General features: G+C 40.1%; 1 protein-coding gene across 1 annotated transcript in view; it reads right to left on the bottom strand.

Moving 5' to 3' along the window:
- LOC117057608 (vomeronasal type-2 receptor 26-like) overlaps nt 1-11,247 on the bottom strand; it is a 21,687-nt gene extending 10,440 nt beyond the window's left edge. The window contains exons 1-2 of the mRNA XM_033168451.1: nt 11,098-11,247; nt 8,889-9,014 (exon numbers count right to left, since the gene is read on the bottom strand). Coding sequence (XP_033024342.1) covers nt 8,889-9,014; nt 11,098-11,247 — 276 coding nt within the window. The remainder of the gene's footprint in view (nt 1-8,888; nt 9,015-11,097) is intronic.
- Between the last annotated feature and the right edge of the window lie 10,324 nt (nt 11,248-21,571).

Raw genomic sequence — 21,571 nt, 5'->3', positions numbered from 1 at the left:
CATAAATCCTGATCAAATCGTTTTGTTGTTCCTCAAAAGGATTTAGACTCTGAAGAAATGTTCTGAATCCCAGGGGTTCATTTGAGTGTAGAGATATAGATAAGGCACCCTGCAAATTGCTCATATTCCACCTCTTTTCATTGGTGGTTTTGAAATCCCAATGACTTGTCACAAGCCATACTTTACCTATAGGAAGTTGTGCCATTTGAAGATACACAGTCAAATGTCCATCACCACGGATTTACCATAGACCACAAAAACATTGGCTTTGGTTGTCATGACAATTGAAATTTTATTAAATTCAATGAACAGCAAATCTGACATTCCATCAATATAAGCCAATGGCAATATCCTATGTATAAAATCAACACAGATGTAATTCAGGGTAAGCTGTGGAATAATGCTTCCAAAAAAATTTCTCCAATCTTGTATTTCATAGTAAAGACACTAATCCATGTCCATTTGAAATGCAAAAGTAACTTAACCAATCCATTGTACTCATGGACATCATTAGGGACCATCTGGTACAGGGAATGGTACAGTCTTCTGTCAGTTATCCTTGAGTCAAGACAGTCATAGGTGAGCTAAAAGCAAACACATATATGATGTGAATAGCACAGAAAATGTGTGGATTAAGGGTGTGCATTGCTAATATGGATTTCTTTTGTCCACAGCCACTGCTTTGGGTTAAATGAATGTTTCATTTACCAGGGAAAAATAATGATGCATCTTCAGATGAAGGGCAGTATACAAATTTAATAACTACCACTACTACTACTACTACCAACACCTCCACCACCAGCAGATGCATAGCAGGATATATTTAGATGACCTTCTCATTAGAAGCAATGGGTTAGATGCATTTTAAACTGGTTTCATTTAGTTCACATCAATGGATATTTCAAGCCAAGGCAATCTTGATGCATTTAACTTGAAATAATCTAAATAAACATAATTTAGGGCGTAATCCACTGGTTCCTGGCAAGGTGTCTCAATATCATAGGGATTGTCTGATATTCTTCTCCAAAGAAGTGCAGGAGCTCATCCTACAGAAAGGGAGAATGCTCCTCCAAGCCCCCTCTCCGCTTATCAATAAGACACAAACCTTTACAGAACAAATAACTTTGAGGCAGACTGCAGCAGAACTGAACAGACCTACTGCTCAGTTTCTCTAACACAAAAAGACTGTTATAAATTGACATAACTTACACAACTGCCTCATGCACAAGGTATATGACCTTACAAGATTCTTTGTTTGAATGTTGCAGCCCTTGTGTGTATTAGCCCTTTACTTAGCATTTTGGATGCTCATATCTCACACAATCTCAGTACCCTCAAAAACACTCACCTGAGGAATCTTGTACATGTTTATAATAGTGGCCAAATTGAAGGAGAGCTCAGTGGACTTTGTCCCAAGAATGGCCATCAGATTGTTCTGGCGATCACATTTATAATTTGGAGCTGAAATATGCCTTGGAGAAAGTAGGTCCAGTGAGAGTTTATAAGTAACCTCAACCCTGTGCATGCTATCATAGATGCGGAACCCCAACGTGATGTTAGGCAAAATATGGTGATTTTTGTTTATCTCCTCTACAGCAAATACAAAGGCAAGAACCTCCTGGTAGTTTTTTGGTACCACACTGCAATACAAATTAGATTTGATATAATAAACAGACTGGGGGGGGGGAGACCCAAATAAGCACACAGAAAATTACTTCTCGTATTTTTTATCACTTCCATGAAATAACACAGGCTGATATTTATTTAGTAGCAACAATCTTCTACATTCATTAGAAGATCTGCTGTGCACAGAATATTTCCTGTATTACAAATTGCAGTGTAAGGTGTTCTTTACTGCAAATCCATTGCAACAAAGCCGTTGCAAGGATTTTTTTGATAGACTTATATTCTTATGAACACTTCAGAAAAAAGTATTTTCATATGCTCTACAGATTCTAAAGCTGTGAAGTATTTCTGGTCTACAACTCATGGACATCCAATGGAATGTTTCCATCTTCCGGCGAGGTCGCCATCACGGGCGGTCGTGGGTTGCCTCGGCAGCGAGGCGACCCAGTCCAGCCCGGGGGTTGGAGCCCCGCTACCGCTAAGCGGGGCTCCGGTGAGGCGCGGGAAGAGCGTCCCGCGCCTCGGGCTCCCCGGCGGGCCCGCTAGGCTCCGTACCTTCCCTCGTTCCCCCTGTAAAGGGGGAGTGGGGGTGAAGGGAGCGCGGACCTGGGCCATAGGGGATATGCCCCAACCGGGCGGAAAAGCGGCGAGTGCTGGCCGTGACGAGCGACGACGTTCTCCCTGTAGAAGATGAAAGGAAATGAAGCCCGGTGGTTGTGAGTACTTGACTGGATTAAATTTGTGGACTTAACGATCCGGGAGGTTTCAGGGAAAGGAAGTCTGCCTCCCTCCCTTCGGCGGCAAGAAAATAACGGTTTATGATACTGTTGCTACCAAGATGGTTACAATGTTTGGATTTTTTTATAAGTGAGACTATTTACATCTCCCTTTGGGGAGGAAGAGGATGGAGAATATCCCTCTTTAAAGTTATGGTCTTTGCGCCCTGGTTTCAGGGAAAATGGCTGCGAAAAGTCTGAGCCGAAGTGGAAAACTACTGTATAAGATGGAAAACATCGAAATAGAAACTGAAATTTGATACCTATGCCCGATCTTACCATGTTGGGCTTTGTCTTTGAACTTGTTTTGAACTCTGGACTAACTGATGAACAAAGGATTATTATTTTGAAACTGGAACTGCTTAATCAGAAAGTGAAGGTTTTGAGTGGGGATATGAAGAAAAATTTACTTCCCACAGAGGAGACCTTTCAGGTATTTGACATTATGGAAGAGAGCCTTGGCAAAGAGCTGAAGGGGTGATTGAAGAATTGAGAGAGATGGCTTGGCGACTCCCGGAAAAAGAAACGTCCTTCGGCAGTGGCAGCCCCGGGACGGTGAAAGAAGAAGAATGCAGCATTGAATGGGAGAAGCTGAAAAAGATGAACAGTGTACCCTGATGTTCGATGCAAGGACTGTTGGGGACTGTGTCTGGATCTGTGGATGCATAAGGAAAGAGGACAATTTGAGGAGTGGTTCCGGTGTAAGATGGAGAAGGACAATGGATAGAGGGGGGATAGGGTGAAGTGTATTAAGTGCAGAATATAAATGGTTTGTTATGGTAATCTGAAATCGGAGGGTTAAGACATTAAGTTTTATTTTATTTTCTAACAAGAAAGGGATATTTTGAATTTTTTGTTATTAGCAGCAGTTTAAGGGATAGAAGAAGTTTGCTTAGATCTGATATAAGAATAATTTGTTAAGATATAAAGTTTTGTTATTAATTATTATGGATTAAGATGATTGTTTAGATTTGAATTTTCTTTAAATGAATTCAATTTTTAGAGAGATGAATTATTAAAGTAGAATCTGGATTTGGAACCGAAGGAGAGAAGGCAGGGGAAGTCAATTGTAAAGATTCGGAACTAGAATTTTTTTTTGTGTGTGTGTAAACAAGAAGAAGAATCGTGGTTATGTTTGTATTTGTTTTGTATAAATGTGGGTGGGTGATGGTATTCTTTGTTATGAAAAATACCAATAAATTCTTTATAAAAAAGGAATGTTTCCAGGGTAGGGCTATCATGTGCATTATTTACAAATGAATCTGAAAACACGTAAACTTGTGCTATATTCCTTTATTTGCTTTATTTACACAAATGAATCTTGAGCAATTTCTCTGAGATAAAAACATTAATTCTACAGAGAGGGAAAAGAGGGTGACTTACATGAGTTCCTTTTGGGGTGCTAAAAGAGGCTGTTCAGATGAAATTATAGGCAAGTGCATCATGTAGAACCGAGAAGCAATAAATACAATGACAATATTTCCTGGCTGAGAAAATTCCTGTGAAGTGACGTTACTTACTTTGCATTGGTCAAAACGGGTGTTCAAGCTGGAAAGAATGGAATGGCTCTTGCTACAATATGAGGGAGAAAACCAAGCAGCAGTATCAATAACATCAACATTTTAGGGACAAAATGCTCCTTCCAGACACACATGCCACTGTTTTCTTCAATGTCATTTTTATTCAGATGAGTCTTGTTTCAACTTAATTTGAACAACATGTAACCCCCTTCTTACATTGATCAGTGGAGTAAGAGGGTGGCTGCATCCATCTCCTCTGCTCCTTTTCATGTATTTAATTGGGGTTTTTTTACCTTAAAAATTCTTTTTAATGCACCTCAGTTCTTGACTGCAAGATTGTGCAAATTTTTCTACCTGCACACGGAAGTTGTATTTTCTTTACCAGAGTGAGGCACTGCTGGGAGAAACAGGTTCAGTGAGGTGCAGATCGTTCAAGCAACTCAAAATATGTTTAGTCTGGAAGAAACCAAAGCACACCCAAAGACTGCAAACTTATCCTAAATCTATTAGAGCTCAGAATGACAGGGCCTTGCCTGCTCTTTCTGCTTTGGGACAGCTCTGAGAATTGGAGAAGACTCGTATAAGTACTTCTATTGTTGTGGTTTATTTTCTCCAGGCCTTGAACATACATTTGCTGGGATTTGTTCAACAGGGTAATTATATGCTCATAATTATAGGGGTGATAATCAATTCCCCACCTGCAGAATTTGCTCTCTCTGCTACATACAGAAAAACAACTGGAAAAACAGTGGGAGTTGAACAGTCTGCTAAACTTGTATTGTATACCCAGCAAGTGTCCCAGAAAAATTGTGACATCCCATTTTTTATCATGAGAGACCAGTGGCATTTTTGGTCACCTAGGTCTTGCATGATTTTGCACCACAACTTTCCTTTTCTAAAACCCCCACTTTTTTAGGGGTTGGGGGCGTGCAATCTTGCACAGTGCCCGCAAACACACAAATTTTGGGGCACCATCCCTTGGGGGAATTGTCTTGCCAAATCATGTCAGATCATGGCAACCAAAAACACCACCATTCTTTCACAAGAAAAAATGGAAATATGTTGTCCAATAATATTTTGTCCTGGGTTTTACTATCACCGTGTTGGAGGGTGTGGTATTATATTTTCCCAAAATCAAAGTAGAACATTCATTTGTGTTTGTTCAATGTGGTTTCTATTCTCTTGTAAATAGAGAAACTTATCAGTAATAACATAAAATATGCACAAATTCTAATGAATTTAAGTTGAAAAAGAACTCTGCCATTTTATTTTCCTCCCTCTATGAACATTAAATAATATGTGATAATGACTTGTCTTTTTATTAACATATATCCTAATAGGCAAGTATCCTAGCACAATTCAACCAGGCTCTTATATAAGTGGTTTCTTGGCTGTGCTCCTTAACGTATTGTATAGAAAGATGTGCCAAAGTCATGCTGAGGTGCCTTGAGACAGATTTACTTAAAGGCAAGGCAAGGCCCTTGCCTTGAGCACTAGATGAGTTTTCCCCTAAATGATATAGTTTGTCCCAAGGAAATAGAAAACGAATACTGTATATACTTGAGTATAAGCCTAGCTTTTCAGCACATTTTTTGTGCTGAAAAAGCTGCCCTCGGCTTATACTCGAGTGAGGCGGGCGGTGGGGGCGGCGAGAAAGAAGCCCTTTCTCTCCGCTCGTGCCACCACCCGCTCTCCCCAGTCAACCATTCCTTAAGAAGTGTACAAGAACGGCGGTTCTTTACTCTCCCCAGGCAGCTTGTTCCATTCCTGAACTGCTCACATAAATGCAAACTTGGCAAAGGAAGAAGAGGAAGGAGCAGCCCAAAGGGCTGCTTTCGGGCTGCTCGTTCCTCCTCCTCCTCCACAGCAGCAAAGGTGAACCGGCTTATACTCGAGTCAATAAGCTTTCCCAGGTTTTTGTAGGAAAATTAGGTGCCTCGGTTTATATTCAGGTCGGCTTATACTCGGGTATATACAGTAGTCACAAAATGACTTTCTCCTTTGACATGTGGATGTTGATTCTGCAATATGCAGGTCAGATTAAGTTTTTCTGAAGCCTTGGAGCTGTATTAATTTCTGGGAGGTAGGAGATGCAGAAAAGGACTCTTTGCAGAACAAAAATGGATCAGTCTGCTTAAATAAACAACATGTGCTGTTTATGATAGAAGCACTATGTTCCCTTTGCAGCCATTTTATACATCTATCTGTATATTCACAACAGCAGCATGAGGTCAGTTAGGCTGATAGATGGTGACTGGCCTGTTAATTAAAGCCTCCTCTTTAATTAGTCACGGTCTTTATTATTTTATTGTTTCTAATGTTGTTTTGTGCTCTGCTGTTGTACATAACATACTATCGTTAATGGTTCCAATTGATTTAATAATACTTCCATCCCATCCCAACTCCTAGGCTTCATTCAAGACTGGATCCAGGGTTCGGAAACAGTTTTCAATGTGGTCATTGCTTCCTTTATTTTGTAGTCATTCTTCTTTTTCTCAGGATTGAAGCTATGGCCTCCAGACTAGTCCAGAAACAAATGCCACATCATTTTCACAAATATATCTCATTTTGGCAATAGCTCTTTTTTGAAGGCTTCCACAAAGATATGCAGGTCTCCTTCAGTAATTTGCACCAGTTACATGAACCTCTGTCTTGCATGTTTAGCTTGTTCCAGATGCCTGTGTCTGCTATTATTCCTGCCTCCCTTCAGGCTTCCAAAGCCCACCTTGGCCTCTTCTTAGGTCCCTTACCATTGCTCCAGCCAAGGTACTTTGTTGAGCATTTTTGTGTTTTTTTTAATTCTAAATTGCCCCCTGATCCTTGAATGAAGGGTGGTGCATAAATTAAATAAATAGCTTTCCCCCAACAACTACTCTGTGACCATTCCTCACCACTAACTTTTATTCACACATGTGGGCCCTCATCCAGTCACCACAGTTTGAGTGAAATTCTGCTTTACTGTTTATCTACAATTATGAGTCAACGAGATGTGGCAGACTGTCCAGTAACAGACCTACTAAAACTGAGTTGGAAGCCTCTCCAAACATAGACACGCCATTGTTGACACTAGGCTACAAGTTTTACTGATACATTGATGCCTCCTAGGCTCCCTTTAGCTTCTAACAGGAACAAAATTAAGCTTACTTAACAGTTGACACTTTTTTGAAATTATATAATATTATTACACTAAGTCTTATCACTTAAGCATATGAATTAATCTGCAAGAATATTATAAAATGGAGTTCCAAGACCCCCGAAGGCCTGTATCTTCTCTCTTTCTCAGTTTCAGTTGACACTGTCTGTTCCTCTGTAACATTTGCATTGAGGCGCATCAGGGCCTCCTTGAAGATGATTCCTCTAGCTGGGGCATGGCAATTATTATATCATAAGAGGTGTACAATCAGTGCAGTTTTGACAAGTTCAGTACCCCATGTTTGTTCAAAATGCCAATGGATAATTGCCAAATGTAGACCAAAACAAACTCATCAAACTCAGGAGATACCATGCCATTTATTCTTTAGGCTTTGTTACATTTTAATTGTTCTCTGTTGTTTAACTCAGGCCGCAACACAATTATGTAGCATTTGGGGGAAAATATACAAAAAAGTAGCCCAGCACTAGATGATAGGATAGCAAAGAGCTCCACAGCTACCATGTATTTTCCTTTGGTACTCAGATATGCTGGGACAAATGATATCCAAACACTGCAAAAGACCACCATGCTGAAAGTGATAAATTTGGCTTCATTGAAACTGTCAGTAACTTCCTAGCAAGAAATGCCACAGTGAAAGTGCAGCAGCTAGGAAGCCCATATACCCCAAGACACCATAAAACATGGAAACTGAGCCCTCTTTACACTCTGCTATGATTTTGCCCACCAGGGAGTACATATCTGTATGTGCATATGGTGGAGAAGTACTCAACCAAAAGCACAAATTCCTGTTTGAACAAAGGTGCAAGAAAGTACAATAGATTTTCCCAGCCTGTTCCCCAACCATTTTCTCATCCTTGATCCTGGTTTGGTGGCCATAAAGGCCAGAACCACAATGATGGTTTTTTGCTAAAACACAGGAGAGAGCCACGGAGAATACGATGCCAAAAGCACTTTGTTGGAGAAAGCAACTGACCTGTCCAGGCTGTCCCATAAAAAAGGAAAGAGCAGAGGAAACAAAGGAGGAGTGAGATGAGAAGAACATAGGGTTAGACTTCGATTATTGGCTTTGACTATGGAGTGTTTTTGGGTGCTTAATAAATATTACCATTATCAAAGCTGTGGTGAGAGCAAAAGCAATAGCAGAGAAAACTAAAGTCATCCCTAAAGGTTCTTCATAGAGAGGTATGTTAAAACTTTGGGAATGCACTGGCTCTGATCCAGATTTGGATATTCATCTTCTGGACATCTAGTGCAAGCATCCATATCTAAAAAGTGGAATTGACAAAAGATGTTACATTGAATAATGTGAAATATTTTGTACACTTTGTATTCAGTATTTATCTATAACTCTTGTATATTTATATGTGTAAGTCCTGGTCCTGATCACAACAGCCAATGTCAAAACATCACTATGAGCACAGAGAATTGGGGCTTTGTCTGTTGCATACCTTGTGTATGGACTGGGTACTTTGGAACAGGAAATTTCTATGATGTTGGTGTAAAGGTACTAAAGTGTACTCAAAACCCTTGAACATTTGCACAATGCCATTTTACACCTCCTGCCTTTATGTAGAAGACTTGAGATGGTCTCTCCCAAGGTGAGAGACATTGACAGTCACAAAGGAAGGAGAGTCTGTTCAGGCTATTTAAGCTGAATCGACTCACAAAACGCTTCCTTCTCAGCTGCAGTGCTCTGCCTCCCTCTACAACATGGAGTTTGCTATTTGTTTTTTCTCAGGAGTTGAGTTGGAATTTGGGGGCTAACTGTATGATACATCATGCACTTGACCCCTGTGACAAACTATTTCCTACCTGTTTGGTTAGAAATCTTTCCTTCTGGACATGGAACACAATCATAACAGCAAATGGCTTCCCTTCTTTCCTCTTTTCTTCTGTGACCAGGGCGACACTTGTCATTACCACAGAAATAGGAAGAACCTATATAGAAAAATTAGGGATTGAAGAAAGTGTATGTCTCTCTCCCTTTCTCTCTCTGTGTGCTTGTTCTAAAACTAGGTACTATGAGATGGAACAACTGTTGGCAATTCATGTATACTCTTCCTTCATGATTCCTTCAATATTCTGCCATTTCGTTCACATGTTCTTACATTTCTTACACATGGCCCATGAACATTTCATGTATTCTGAATTGTGCATTGTTTTCTTCCCCTTGGTTATAACTCCTATTATGTCACAGAACTTTATCTTCTTAAGCCTCAATGAGATTTTGTTTGTGTATAAAGTGGCTCATAATTGTTGTTGTTAATAATAATAATAATAATAATAATAATAATAATAATAATATGACAATATGAGATCTCCAGTGACCCCATTCAAGTTAAAGCAACCCAGGGTACATACTGGAAACCTTGAAAACATTCATCAACTGGAGATTGGGGTACCCTTGAGGCTGGTCTAGAGGCTGAAGTGGATGCAAATTACAGTTACTTGACTACTTACTGGGACACAATATTGGCACACCAGTCACGCCACTGCTGAGAGAATGGCACTGGCTACCAATTTGCTGCTGGCCCATGATTAAGGTGCTGGTCTTCTTGCATAAAGCTCTACCATGATAACTGTCTTACCTATTATATACCCACCGATGACTGTCCTCTGCATGTGAGGGCCTCCTGCACATACCATTTTATAAAGAGCTCCATTCTACACAATGTAGGAACTGTCTTTTAGTGTGGTGTCACCTACTCATTGGAATTCTTTACTCTTGAATATTAGACAGACACTGCCTTTTGACTTTTTGGTGCTTGCTGAAGACCTTCTGCCAACAAGTTTTTTAAATTGAGACCTTGCACAGTCTGCATCTATATTATGATTTTCTAAATCACTTATTATTTGCCACATTGAGCCCCTTTGAGATGAAGGCCAGGTTATAAATTAATTAATGAAATACTAAAATGCTTGGAACCATAAAGCGTGGCTTACTTTTTTCAGCTACTTAAAAGAAAAAAAAAGTATTTTGGGGAATAGGTTTGGGGAATGAGTCTGAATGATCTCCCAAGGAAAATACCCAGAGAAATATGTTACACTGGAAGTAAAATAAAAAAATAAAATGAAAAAAATTGTGTGGGGGGGTCCAACTGTAGGAGAAGCTTTTCCTGTGCTCCTTTGCTTGGCATGATAAACCTTTGAGTAACTAAAGGGACAGCCAAGGAAATGTGATTTATTGATTAGAAGTAGGCATATTTCTTTCTCACATGCCCTCTGACGCCCAGAGATGATACTGAAGGGTTTGTGAAAGTGATCAAATGATTAGCACTCCAGAAAACTGATTCTGAAAGAGACAAAGACTTGAATTCCCTAGTAGGAAAATACAATGCTGTGATATTTGTGGTTCTATTCCCATTGGGGCCTGGGAAGATATGATGGGCAGTGATATCCCCATATATTTTCCTGCTTGTATTTTATGAAACTCTACTTGTAAAACATTAGTAGGTGAAGACTGAATAAGCAGCACACACCTGGGTCATCTAAGTGTTAATGTTCCATTTTTGAATCCCCCTTCCTAGGTAGTTCTGCTGCCAAACATTTACTCTTTTGCAGCAGTTCAAACACTCTTCTTTCAGAAGGCCTGCTGCTATTGATTTATTCCCTGTCTTATTTATTTTCTGTGTACAATTACATTATTTGTTCTTATTTATTCTGTATTGTGAATGTAACATTGATTGATTGGCTGTTGTTTTATCTGTAACCATCCCTGGGATCATGTGAGGAAGGATGGGGAATCAATCAAAATTATGCTTCTTAAGCTTATTGTGAATATATGTACAGATTAGCCTTACATTACAAGCATTTCTGGAGTCTCCTGTAACCCTGTTTAAATTAAACCAACCCAGGGTACATATTGGAAGTTGAAAGTCTTGATACCTTTTGCTGATTGCAGAATGGGGTTCACTGATTGGAGTGTATGTAACAATATTGGGGTGGGGAGTCATCAGGCACATTTGAACAACCTATTTCCAATTATTAGGAACAAACATATTTAAAAGTCTTCCTAGCTCACCTGGTTAAAGGTTCTATGCCACACGATGCTTTCATCCTGAATGATTAACTCCTTGCCTGGAGGAGCTTGAAGATCCAGCCTTCCAATTTTGACTCTGACAAAAGATTGATTTGGAAACATTACCCAGTTGGTCACATCAAATCCTGCCATTAATTCGCCATTATCATTAAGCTGTACTGTCTCTCCCGCACTGTTGTTGAATGTGAGATTTCTGAGTAAGGGATGGAGCTACATTCAAATATATAGAAAGGGGTAAAATGTCTGAATCCTCAGAGTGGTGAATACAACCATAATTTTCAGAGAGGTGTGCACTAGTTGTGTGTGTGTACACACACTGCAGTAGCCAGTCCAGACATTTTTAGAAATAAAAAGCCCTTAATTTAGTTTCACCATAAAAAAATCATTCTAATACTAATTCATAAAATACTATAGAATATTGGCAGTTTTGCTTAAAAACAACGAAGTTTTGAAGGTTCAGTTCATCAACTTGATTTAAAATTGCATCCAGTTGTAACCAAACATAGACAAAAACTGGGTTCTCAATCTCAGGAATCATCATGCAAAGTTTGCTTACTATCCTAGACAGTGAACTCATGTAAGGAAGCTGTACCATCACTCTCTACCAGAAACTGCCCGCTTAAAACTACGGGTCTTCAGAGCCACACCCAGAGCATCACTGCAGGTCATCAGCATAGCATAAGAAATTAGGTCTTTGAGGAACAGCCTGTCACACCTGAATAATAGTTATTTTTCAGGTAGGCAGCCTGGCCTCTGGCAGCTAACTCGTTAGGCGTCATCCCTTCTGCTTACTTGGAGGTGACTCAGCCTCCATCTGATTCAGTAAAAGGGTCAAAAACCTATTTATCCCAATTCGGATCCATCACACAAAACTGGACAACAATAGGTTCAGAAGTATGTAAATCTATCAATGAAGACGGTGTCGCAGTAAGATACATTTCCACCAAGTTGAAGGAGCTTGGGGAGTGATAAATGATGAATTTTCAAGCGCTGGCAAAAACTCGATATTATGAGGATGCTTTCTAATAGAAGATGAAAAAGTAAAGATTTCCTCCTGTTTCTTTCTTTAAAAAGGTGTTCCTGGTATATTAGCCAGCAGTGAAGATGTGATCAGCACCCCTGAAGATTGCAGAATTGTCGACTGAACCAATACATAGGGTCTATCAGGGAAGTCAGTTGTGGGAGACAACCAGACCAAAATTTGCTCATTTAGGAGATGTGACATAAAAGTGGATGATTTATTAGTGAAAGTCCTATGGCTAACATACCAACCAGGGAAACACGACATTGTCACAAAGCTACTTGATAGGAAAGAAAAAGCCTTGAATGTAAGATCTGTTTATGTCCATGAGATCCCCCCCCCCCCACACACAGCTATGGAATAATATGGTTTTCTAGGCCATCAGACCTGGAGCTGACTGTGGCTCAGATTATCAGCTTCTTATAGCAAAATTCCAGCTTAAACTGAAGAAAGTAGGAAAAACCACTGGGCCAGTAAGATAACAATCTAAATCAAATTTCTTTTGAATACACAGTTGAAGTGAATAACAGGTTTAAGGATTTAGATTTGGTGGATAGAGTGCCTGAAGAACTGTGGATGGAGCCTTGTAACATTATACAGGAGGCAGCAACGAAAATTTTTAAGCGACATTAGGCATGGCCTTTTGCAATGGATGGCAGAATCGGAGGTGTGATTTCAGGTGTAGGTAGTCTTGGCGGCGAGACCGCGATTTTGCGGTCTCGGGTGGCGGTTGCAGGCCTTGGGCGGAATCCTTTAGTCATTTACAGGATTGGGGGGGGCGTGGGGCGGTGACCCCAGCCCCCATTGTGGCGGCGATAACAGGGTTCCCGTTAAAGGGGTCTCAGGGGGAGGCATTGACCAAACGCCCAGGGTCGTCAATGCCCTCCCCTTCCAGCGGCAGCGAACATAGGGGGGTGGGCTATCTGCTTGAACATATGTTCTCCAGACTAGCCCACTTCCCAATCATGCTGGATAACCCTGAAGGTACCCAGAACCCCGGCTGGGGGGCTGGGAAGGATAAACGCCCAATGCCTGAGCCAAGGTCTTCCTACATCTAAAATATTAATAAAGTTGTGGCCAATTTAATCCCATAGAACGTTGTCATGAGTCTTTATTTCCCTCAGGGGCTGCCCCGGGGTGCGGGGGGACTTCGCCTGACCGCGCAACTGTGGATGGAGGCTTGTAACATTATACAGGAGGCAGCAACGAAAACCATCCCATTGAGAAAGAAATGCAAGAAAGCAACGTGGCTGTCCAATGAGGCCTTACAAATAGCAGGGGAGAGAAGACAAGCAAGCAAGGAGAGACAAGAGGTCCTTTCTAAACGAGCAATGGAAAGAAATAGAGGAAAGTAACTGAATGGGAAAAACCAGAGATCTGTTCAAGAAAATTGAAGATATGAAAGGAACATTTCGTACAAAGATTACCACAATTAAGGACAAAAGTGGAAAGGACCTAACAGAAGCAGAAGACATCAAGAAGAGGTGGCAAGAATACACAGATGAATTATACCAGAAGAAATGGAGGTCTCATACACCCTAGGTAGTGTGGTTGCTGACCTTGAGCCAGACATCCTGGAGAGTGAAGTCAAATGGGCCTTAGAAAGCTTTGCTAACAACAAGGCCAGTGGAAGTGATGATATTCCAGCTGAACTATTTAAATTTTTTAAAAAGATGATGCTGTTAAGGTGCTACACTCAATATGCCAACAAATTTGGAAAACTCAGCAGTGGCCAGAGGATTGGAGAAGATCAGTCTACATCCCAATCCCAAAGAAGGGCAGTGCCAAAGAATACTTCAATTACTGCACAATTGCACTCATTTCACACGATAGCAAGGTGATGCTTAAAATTCTACAGGGCAGGCTTAAGCAGCATGTGGACCGAGAACACCCAGAAGTGCAAGCTGGATTTTGAAGGGGCAGAGGAACCAGAGACCAAATTGCAAACATGCGCTGGATTATGTAGAAAGCTAGAGAGTTCCAGAAAAAACATCTACTTCTGCTTCATTGACTATGCAAAAGCTTTTGACTGTGTCGACCACAGCAAACTATGGCAAATTCTTAAAGAAATGGGAGTGCTGGATCATCTCATTTGTCTCCTGAGAAATCTCTATGTGGGACAAGAAGCTACAGTTAGAACTGGATACGGAACAACTGATTGGTTCAAAATTGGGAAAGGAGTATGACAAGGCTGTATATTGTCTCCCTGCTTATTTAACTTATATGCAGAATTCATCATGCGAAAGGCTGGACTGGATGAATCCCAAACTGGAATTAAGATTGCCGGAAAAAATATCAACAACCTCAGATATGCTGATGATACAACCTTGATGGCAGAAAGTGAGGAGGAATTAAAGAACCTTTTAATGAGCGTGAAAGAGGAGAGCGCAAAATATGGTCTGAAGCTCAACATAAAAAAAAACTAAGGTCATGGCTACTGGTCCCATCACCTCCTGGCAAATAGAAGGGGAAGAAATGGAGGCAGTGAGAGATTTCACTTTCTTGGGTTCCATGATCACTGCAGATGGTGACAGCAGTCACAAAATTAGAAGACACCTGCTTCTTGGGAGAAAAGCAATGACAAACCTAGACAGCATCTTAAAAAGCAAAGACATCACCTTGCCGACAAAGGTCCGTATAGTTAAAGCTATGGTTTTCCCAGTAGTAATGTACGGAAGTGAGAGCTGGACCATAAAGAAGGCTGATCGCCGAAGAATTGATGCTTTTGAATTATGGTGCTGGAGGAGACTCTTGAGAGTCCCATGGAATGCTAGAAGATCAAACTTTCCATTTTTAAAGAAATCAGCCCTGAGTGCTCACTAGAAGGACAGATCCTGAAGTTGAGGCTCCAGTACTTTGGCCACCTCATGAGAAGAGAAGACTCCCTAGAAAAGACCCTGATGTTGGGAAAAATGGAGGGCACAAGGAGAAGGGGACGACAGAGGATGAGATGGTTGGACAGTGTTCTCGAAGCTACTAACATGAGTTTGGCCAAACTGCGAGAGGCAGTGAAGGATAGGCGTGCCTGGCGTGCTCTGGTCCATGGCGTCACGAAGAGTCGGACACGACTGAACGACTTAACAACAACAACAACAAAGGCCATCCAAGAGCAGTAAATACTGTGCTGTGGGTAAAGTTACCTCCCATGGGTGCAAATTCTTCAAATCCACTCCAGCCACCTGTGATTTCTGTTTGAATCTAGATTGATACATAGCATGTAGAGCATGTGCCACTGAGTGAGGAACATTGTACACAGCATAGCTGCTGCCAGTCATGCTCATTTCAAAGATTTGTAATGGAAGACTCTCCAATCTCTCCTCTCCCGTGCAACGTTTCTTAGGCTCTTCACCCACATTATTATTTTTCAATGAGCAATTAAAGGTATTTTCCCAGAAATCCTTGATCAAATCGTTTTGTTTTTCCTCAAAAGGATTTAGACTCTGAAGAAATGTTCTGAATCCAAGGGGTTCATTTGAGTGTAGAGATATAGATAAGGCACCCTGAAAATTCTGCATATTCCACCTCCTTTCATTGGTGGTTTTGAAATCCCAATGACTTGTCACAAGCCATACTTTACCCATAGGAAGTTGTGCCATTTGAAGATACACAATCAAAATGTCCATCACCATGGAATTACCATAGACCACAAAAACATTGGCTTTGCTTGTCATGACATTTGAAATTTTATTAAATTCAATGAAGAGCAAATCTGACATTCCATCAGCATAAGCCAATGGCCATATCCTATGTATAAAATCAACACAGATGTAATTCAGGGTAAGCTGTGGAACTAATGCTTCCAAAAAAATTTCTCCAATAATGTATTTCATAGTAAAGACACTAACCCATGTCCATTTGAAATGCAAAAGTAACTTAACCAATCCACTGTACTCATGGACATCATTAGGGACCATCTGGTACAGGGAATGGTACAGTCTTCTTTCAGTTATCCTTGAGTCAAGACAGTCATAGGTGAACTAAAAGCAAACACATATATGATGTGAATAGCACAGAAAATGTGTGGATAAAGGGTGTGCATTGCTAATATGGATTACGTTTGTCCACAGCCACTGCTTTGGGTTAAATGAATGTTTCATTTACCAGGGAAAAATAATGATAGCATCTTCAGATGAAGGGCAGTATACAAATTTAATTACTACCACTACTACTACCAACAACAACACCAACAGCAGATGCATAGCAGGATATATTTAGATGACCCTCTCATTAGAAGCAATGTGTTAGATACATTCTTAAACTAGTTTCAATTAGTTCACATCAATGGATATTTGAAGCCAAGGCAATCTTGATGCATTTAACTTGAAATAATCTAAATAAACATAATTTAGTGTGTAATCCACTGGTTCCTGGAAAGGTGTCTCAATATCATAGGGTTTGTCTGATATTTTTCTCCAAAGATGTGCAGGAGCTCAACCTACAGAGATGGAGAAATGCCCCTCCAAGCCCCCTCTCCGCTTATCAATAAGACAAAAACCCGGACAGAACAAAGAACTTTGAGGCAGACTGCAGCAGAACTGAACAGACCTACTGCTCAGTGTCTCTAACACAAAAAAGACTGTTATTAATTGACATAACTGTCAGGGATCAAAGCATTGCTCGGGAAGAGAGGTGGAGAGCATAGATGAGAAGGCAGAGAGAGAAGATTGGGATTCAGCCAGTCAGGGGGAGGAGCGTAAATATCAAGAGCAATTACTGATAATAACTACAGATACTTCCAGCCCCAGTCCTCCCCAGCAGACGTCTCCGGAAGAGAGAGAAAGTCCTCGCGCTGTCAGTAGCAGACAGGGGGAGGAACAAAGGGGGAGACGTAAGCGCAGACGTCATTTTAGAGCCACTAGAGGCTTCCTCTGTTGGAAAAGGCGCGAAGACTCTAGTCCGGAAATCTGTTAGCTAGGGAGTAGTCATGTTTCATCACTCTGTAATTCTTAATGTCTAATAAACAGCTTTTAAGCTCAACGCTTGAGCCTGCAATTCCTCACAGCAACATCAAAGGCAAGAGCTGCCGATGACAATAACATACACAAGGTATATGACCTCATAAAATTCTTTCTTAGAATGTTGCAGCCCTTGTGTGTATTAGCCCTTTACTTAGCATTTTGGATGCTCATAACTCACACAATCTCAGTAATATCCTGAAAAACACCAACCTGAGGAATCTTGTACATGTTTATAATAGTGGCCAAATTGAAGGAGAGCTCAGTAAACTTTGTTCCAAGAATGGCCATCAGATTGTTCTGGCGATCACATTTATAATTTGGAGCTGAAATATGCCTTGGAGAAAGTAGGTCCAGTGAGAGCTTATAAGTAACCGTAACCCTGTGCATGCTATCATACATGCGGAACCCCAACGTGATGTTAGGCAAAATATGGTGATTTTTGTTTATCTCCTCTACAGCAAATACAAAGGCAAGAACCTCCTGGTAGTTTTTGGGTACCACACTGCAATACAAATTAGATGTGATATAATAAACAGATTGGGGGGGGAGAGACCCAAGGAAGCACACAGAAAATTACTGCTCGTATTTTTTATCACTTCCATGAAATAACACAGGCTGATCTATTTATTTAGTAGCAACAATCTTCTACATTCATTAGAAAAATCTGCTGTGCACAGAATATTTCCTGTATTACAAATTGCAGTGTAAGGTGTTCTTTACTGCAAATCCATTGCAAGAAAGCCGTTGTAAGGATTTTTTGATAGACTTATAGTCTTATGAACAATTCAGAAAAAAGTATTTTCATATGCTCTACAGATTCTAGAGCTGTGAAATATTTCTAGTCTAGAACTCATGGACATCCAGTGGAATGTTTCCAGGGTAGGGCTATCATGTGCATTATTTACAAATGAATCAGAAAACACATAAACCTGTGCTATATTTCTTTATATGCTTTATTTACACAAATGAATCTTGAGCAATTTCTGTGAGATAAAAACATTAATTCTACAGAGAGGAAAAAGAGGGTGACTTACATGAGTTCCTTTTGGGGTGCTAAAAAAGGCTGTTCAGATGAAATTATAGGCAAGTGCATCATGTAGAATCGAGAAGCAATAAATACAATGACAAGATTTCCTGGCTGAGAAAATTCCTGTGAAGTGACGTTACTTACTTTGCATTGGTCAAAACGGATGTTCAAGCTGGAAAGAATGGAATGGCTCTTGCTTACAATATGAGGGAGAAAACCAAGCAGTAGTATCAATAACATCAACATTTTGGGTACAAAATGCTCCTTCCAGATACACATGCCACTGTTTTCTTCAATGCCATTATTATTCAGATGAGTCTTGTTTCAAATTAATTTGAACAAGATGTGACCCAGTTTTTACATTGATCAGATGGAGTAAGAGGGTGGCTGCATCCATCTCCTCTGCTCCTATTTCATATTTTTAATTGTTGTTTTTTTTACTTTAAAAAACTCTGTTTAATGCACCTGAGTTCTTGACTGCAAGATTGTGCAAATTTTTCTGCCTGCACACAGAAGTTGTATTTTCTTTACTAGTAGTATCTAGAAGTGAGGCACTGCTGGGAGAAACAGGTTCAATGAGGTGCAGATCGTTCAAGCAACTCAAAATATGTTTAGTCTGGAAGAAACCACTGCACATCCAAAGTTTGCAAACTTATCCCAAACCTATTAGAGCTCAGAATGACAGGACCTTGCCTGCTTTTTCTGCTTTGGGACAGCTCTGAGAATTGGAGAAGACTCTTATAAGTACTTCTATTGTTGTGGTTTATTTTCTCAAGGCCTTGAACATACATTTCCTGGGGTTTGTTTAGCAGGGTAATTATATGCTCATAATTACAGGGGTGATAATCAGTTCTCCACCTGCAGAATTTGCTCTCTCTGCTACATACAGAAAAACAACTGGAAAAACAGTGGGAGTTGAACAGTCTGGTAAACTTGTATAGTATACCCAGCAAGTGTCCCAGAAAAATTGGGACATCCCATTTTTTATCATGAGAGACCAGTGGCATTTTTGGTCACCTAGGTCTTGCATGATTTTGCACCACAACTTTCCCTCTCGAAAACCCCCACTTTTTTAGGGGTTGGGGGCGTGCAATCTTGTACAGTGCCCGCAAACACACAATTTTTGGGCACCATCCCTTGGAGGAATTGTCTTGCCAAATCATGTCATATCATGGCAACCAAAAACACCACCATTCTTTCGTAAGAAAAAATGGAAATATGTTGTCCAATAAGAATTTGTCCTGGGTTTTTACTATCACCGTGTTGGAGGGTATGGTATTATACTTTCCCAAAATCAAAGCAGAATCATTCACTTGTACTTAGTTCAATGTGGTTTCTATTCTCTTGTAAAGAGAAAAACTTAATAACATGAATAATATGCACAAATTCTAATGAATGTAAGTTGAATAAGAACTCTGCCATTTTATTTTCCTGCCTCTATGAACATTAAATAATATGTGATATTGACTTGACTTTGTATTAACATATATGCTAGTGGAGCATGTATCACTTTGATCCTACCTTAATTCAACTAGGCTCTTATATAAGTGGTTTCTTGGCTGTGTTCCTTCACGTATTGTATAGAAAGATGTGTCAGAGTCATGCTGAGGTGCCTTGAAACACAGTTACTTTAAGGCAAGGCAAGGCCCTTGAACAGAGCACTAGATGAGTTTTTCCAAAGGAAATAGAAAACGAATTAGTTACAAAATGACTTTCTCCTTTAACATGTGGATGTTGATTCTGCAATATGCAGGTCAGATTAAGTTTTTCTGAAGCCTTGGAGCTGTATTAATTTCTGGGAGGTAGGAGATGCAGAAAAGGACTCTTTGCAGAAGAAAAATGTCTCAGTCTGCTTAAATAAACAACATGTGTTGTTTATGATAGAAGCACTATGTTCCCTTTGCAGCCATTTTATCCATCTATCTGTATATTCACAACAGCAGCATGAGGTCAGTTAGGCTGATAGATGGTGACTGGCCTTTTAATTAATGCCTCCTCTTTAATTAGTCACAGTCTTCATTATTTTATTGTTTCTAATGTAGTTTTTTGCTCTACTGTTGTAAATAAGATACTATGGTCAATGGTTCCAATTGATTTAATAATACTTCCATCCCATCCCAACTCCTAGGCTTCAATCAAGACTGGATCCAGGGTTTGGAAACAGTTTCCAATGTGGTCATTGCTTCCTTTATCTTGTAGTCATTCATCCTTTTTTCCAGGATTGAAGCTATGGCCTCCAGACTCGTCCAGAAACAAATGCCACATCATTTTCACAAATATATCTCATTTTGGCAATAGCTCTATTTGAAGGCTTCCACAAAGATATGCAGGTCTCCTTCAGTAATTTGCACCAGTTACATGAACCTCTGTCTTGCATCTTTAGCTTTTTTCCAGATGCCTGTGTCTGCTATTATTCCTGCCTCCCTTCAAGCTTCCAAAGATCATCCTTGGCCTCTTCTTGGGTCCCTTACCATGCTGCTCCAGCCAAGGTACTATGTTGAGCATTTTTGTGTTTTTTTAATTCTAAATTGCCCCCGATCCTTGAATGAAGGGTGGTGCATAAATAAAATAAATAGCTTCCCCCCAACGACTACTCTATTCATGACCCCTAACTTTTATTTACACACAGTGGACCGTCCACCCAGTCACCACAATTTGAGTGAAATTCTGCTTTCCTATTTATCTACAATTATGAGTCAATGTGATGTGGCAGACTGTCCAGTAACAGGCCTACTAAAACTGAGTTGGAAGCCTCTCCAAACATAGCCACCCCATTGTTGACACTAGGCTACAAGTTTTACTGACACTTTGATGCTTCCTAGGCTCCCTTTAGCTTCTATCAGGAACAAAATCCAGCTTACTTAAAAGTTAACACTTTTTTGAAATTATATAACATTATTACACTAAGCTTTATCACTTAAGCAATATGGGTTATCTGCAACAATATAAAAAATGCTACAAGAAAGTATATGTCAAGTATCAATCAACATTAATTATATTTTGCTGATTAATGTGAAGATAATAAATAGGCAGTTTTTTGTATGCTTATTGCCCTTTATTTGGAAAGAATTTCACTACCATCACTCCTTATTATCTGAAATTAAGTATGCAAGCACATACAAAGAAGACTACTGGTGAAGTGCATAGTAGTCCACACAAAGCTGCTGCCATAATAATTTGTTTTAAGGTGCTCTGGGGCCCTTTGGCTGTATCTTAGTTCTGCCCATAATAGACCTGTTAAAGTCAGTGGGCCTAAGTTACTCATGCCCACTAATTTCAGTAGTTCCGCTATGGAGTGTTAGTAACTTTGGTTTTACAACCCTTTTTTGGACTAACTTTGGCTTTTGCTGCAGCAGGTGAACAGAGCGGCTACTCTGTTTCATCAGCTGCTTGGAGAAAAGAAAAACTGAGCACAGCATTAGCCTGCTGCAGAAAGGCTTGCAGGACATT

Source organism: Lacerta agilis, chromosome 14, assembly GCF_009819535.1.
Source record: "Lacerta agilis isolate rLacAgi1 chromosome 14, rLacAgi1.pri, whole genome shotgun sequence".
In the NCBI taxonomy this organism is placed as follows: Eukaryota; Metazoa; Chordata; class Lepidosauria; order Squamata; family Lacertidae; genus Lacerta; species Lacerta agilis.
The sequence above is the reverse complement of the archived record's forward strand: the minus strand, read 5'-3'. Positions and strand labels throughout refer to the sequence as shown.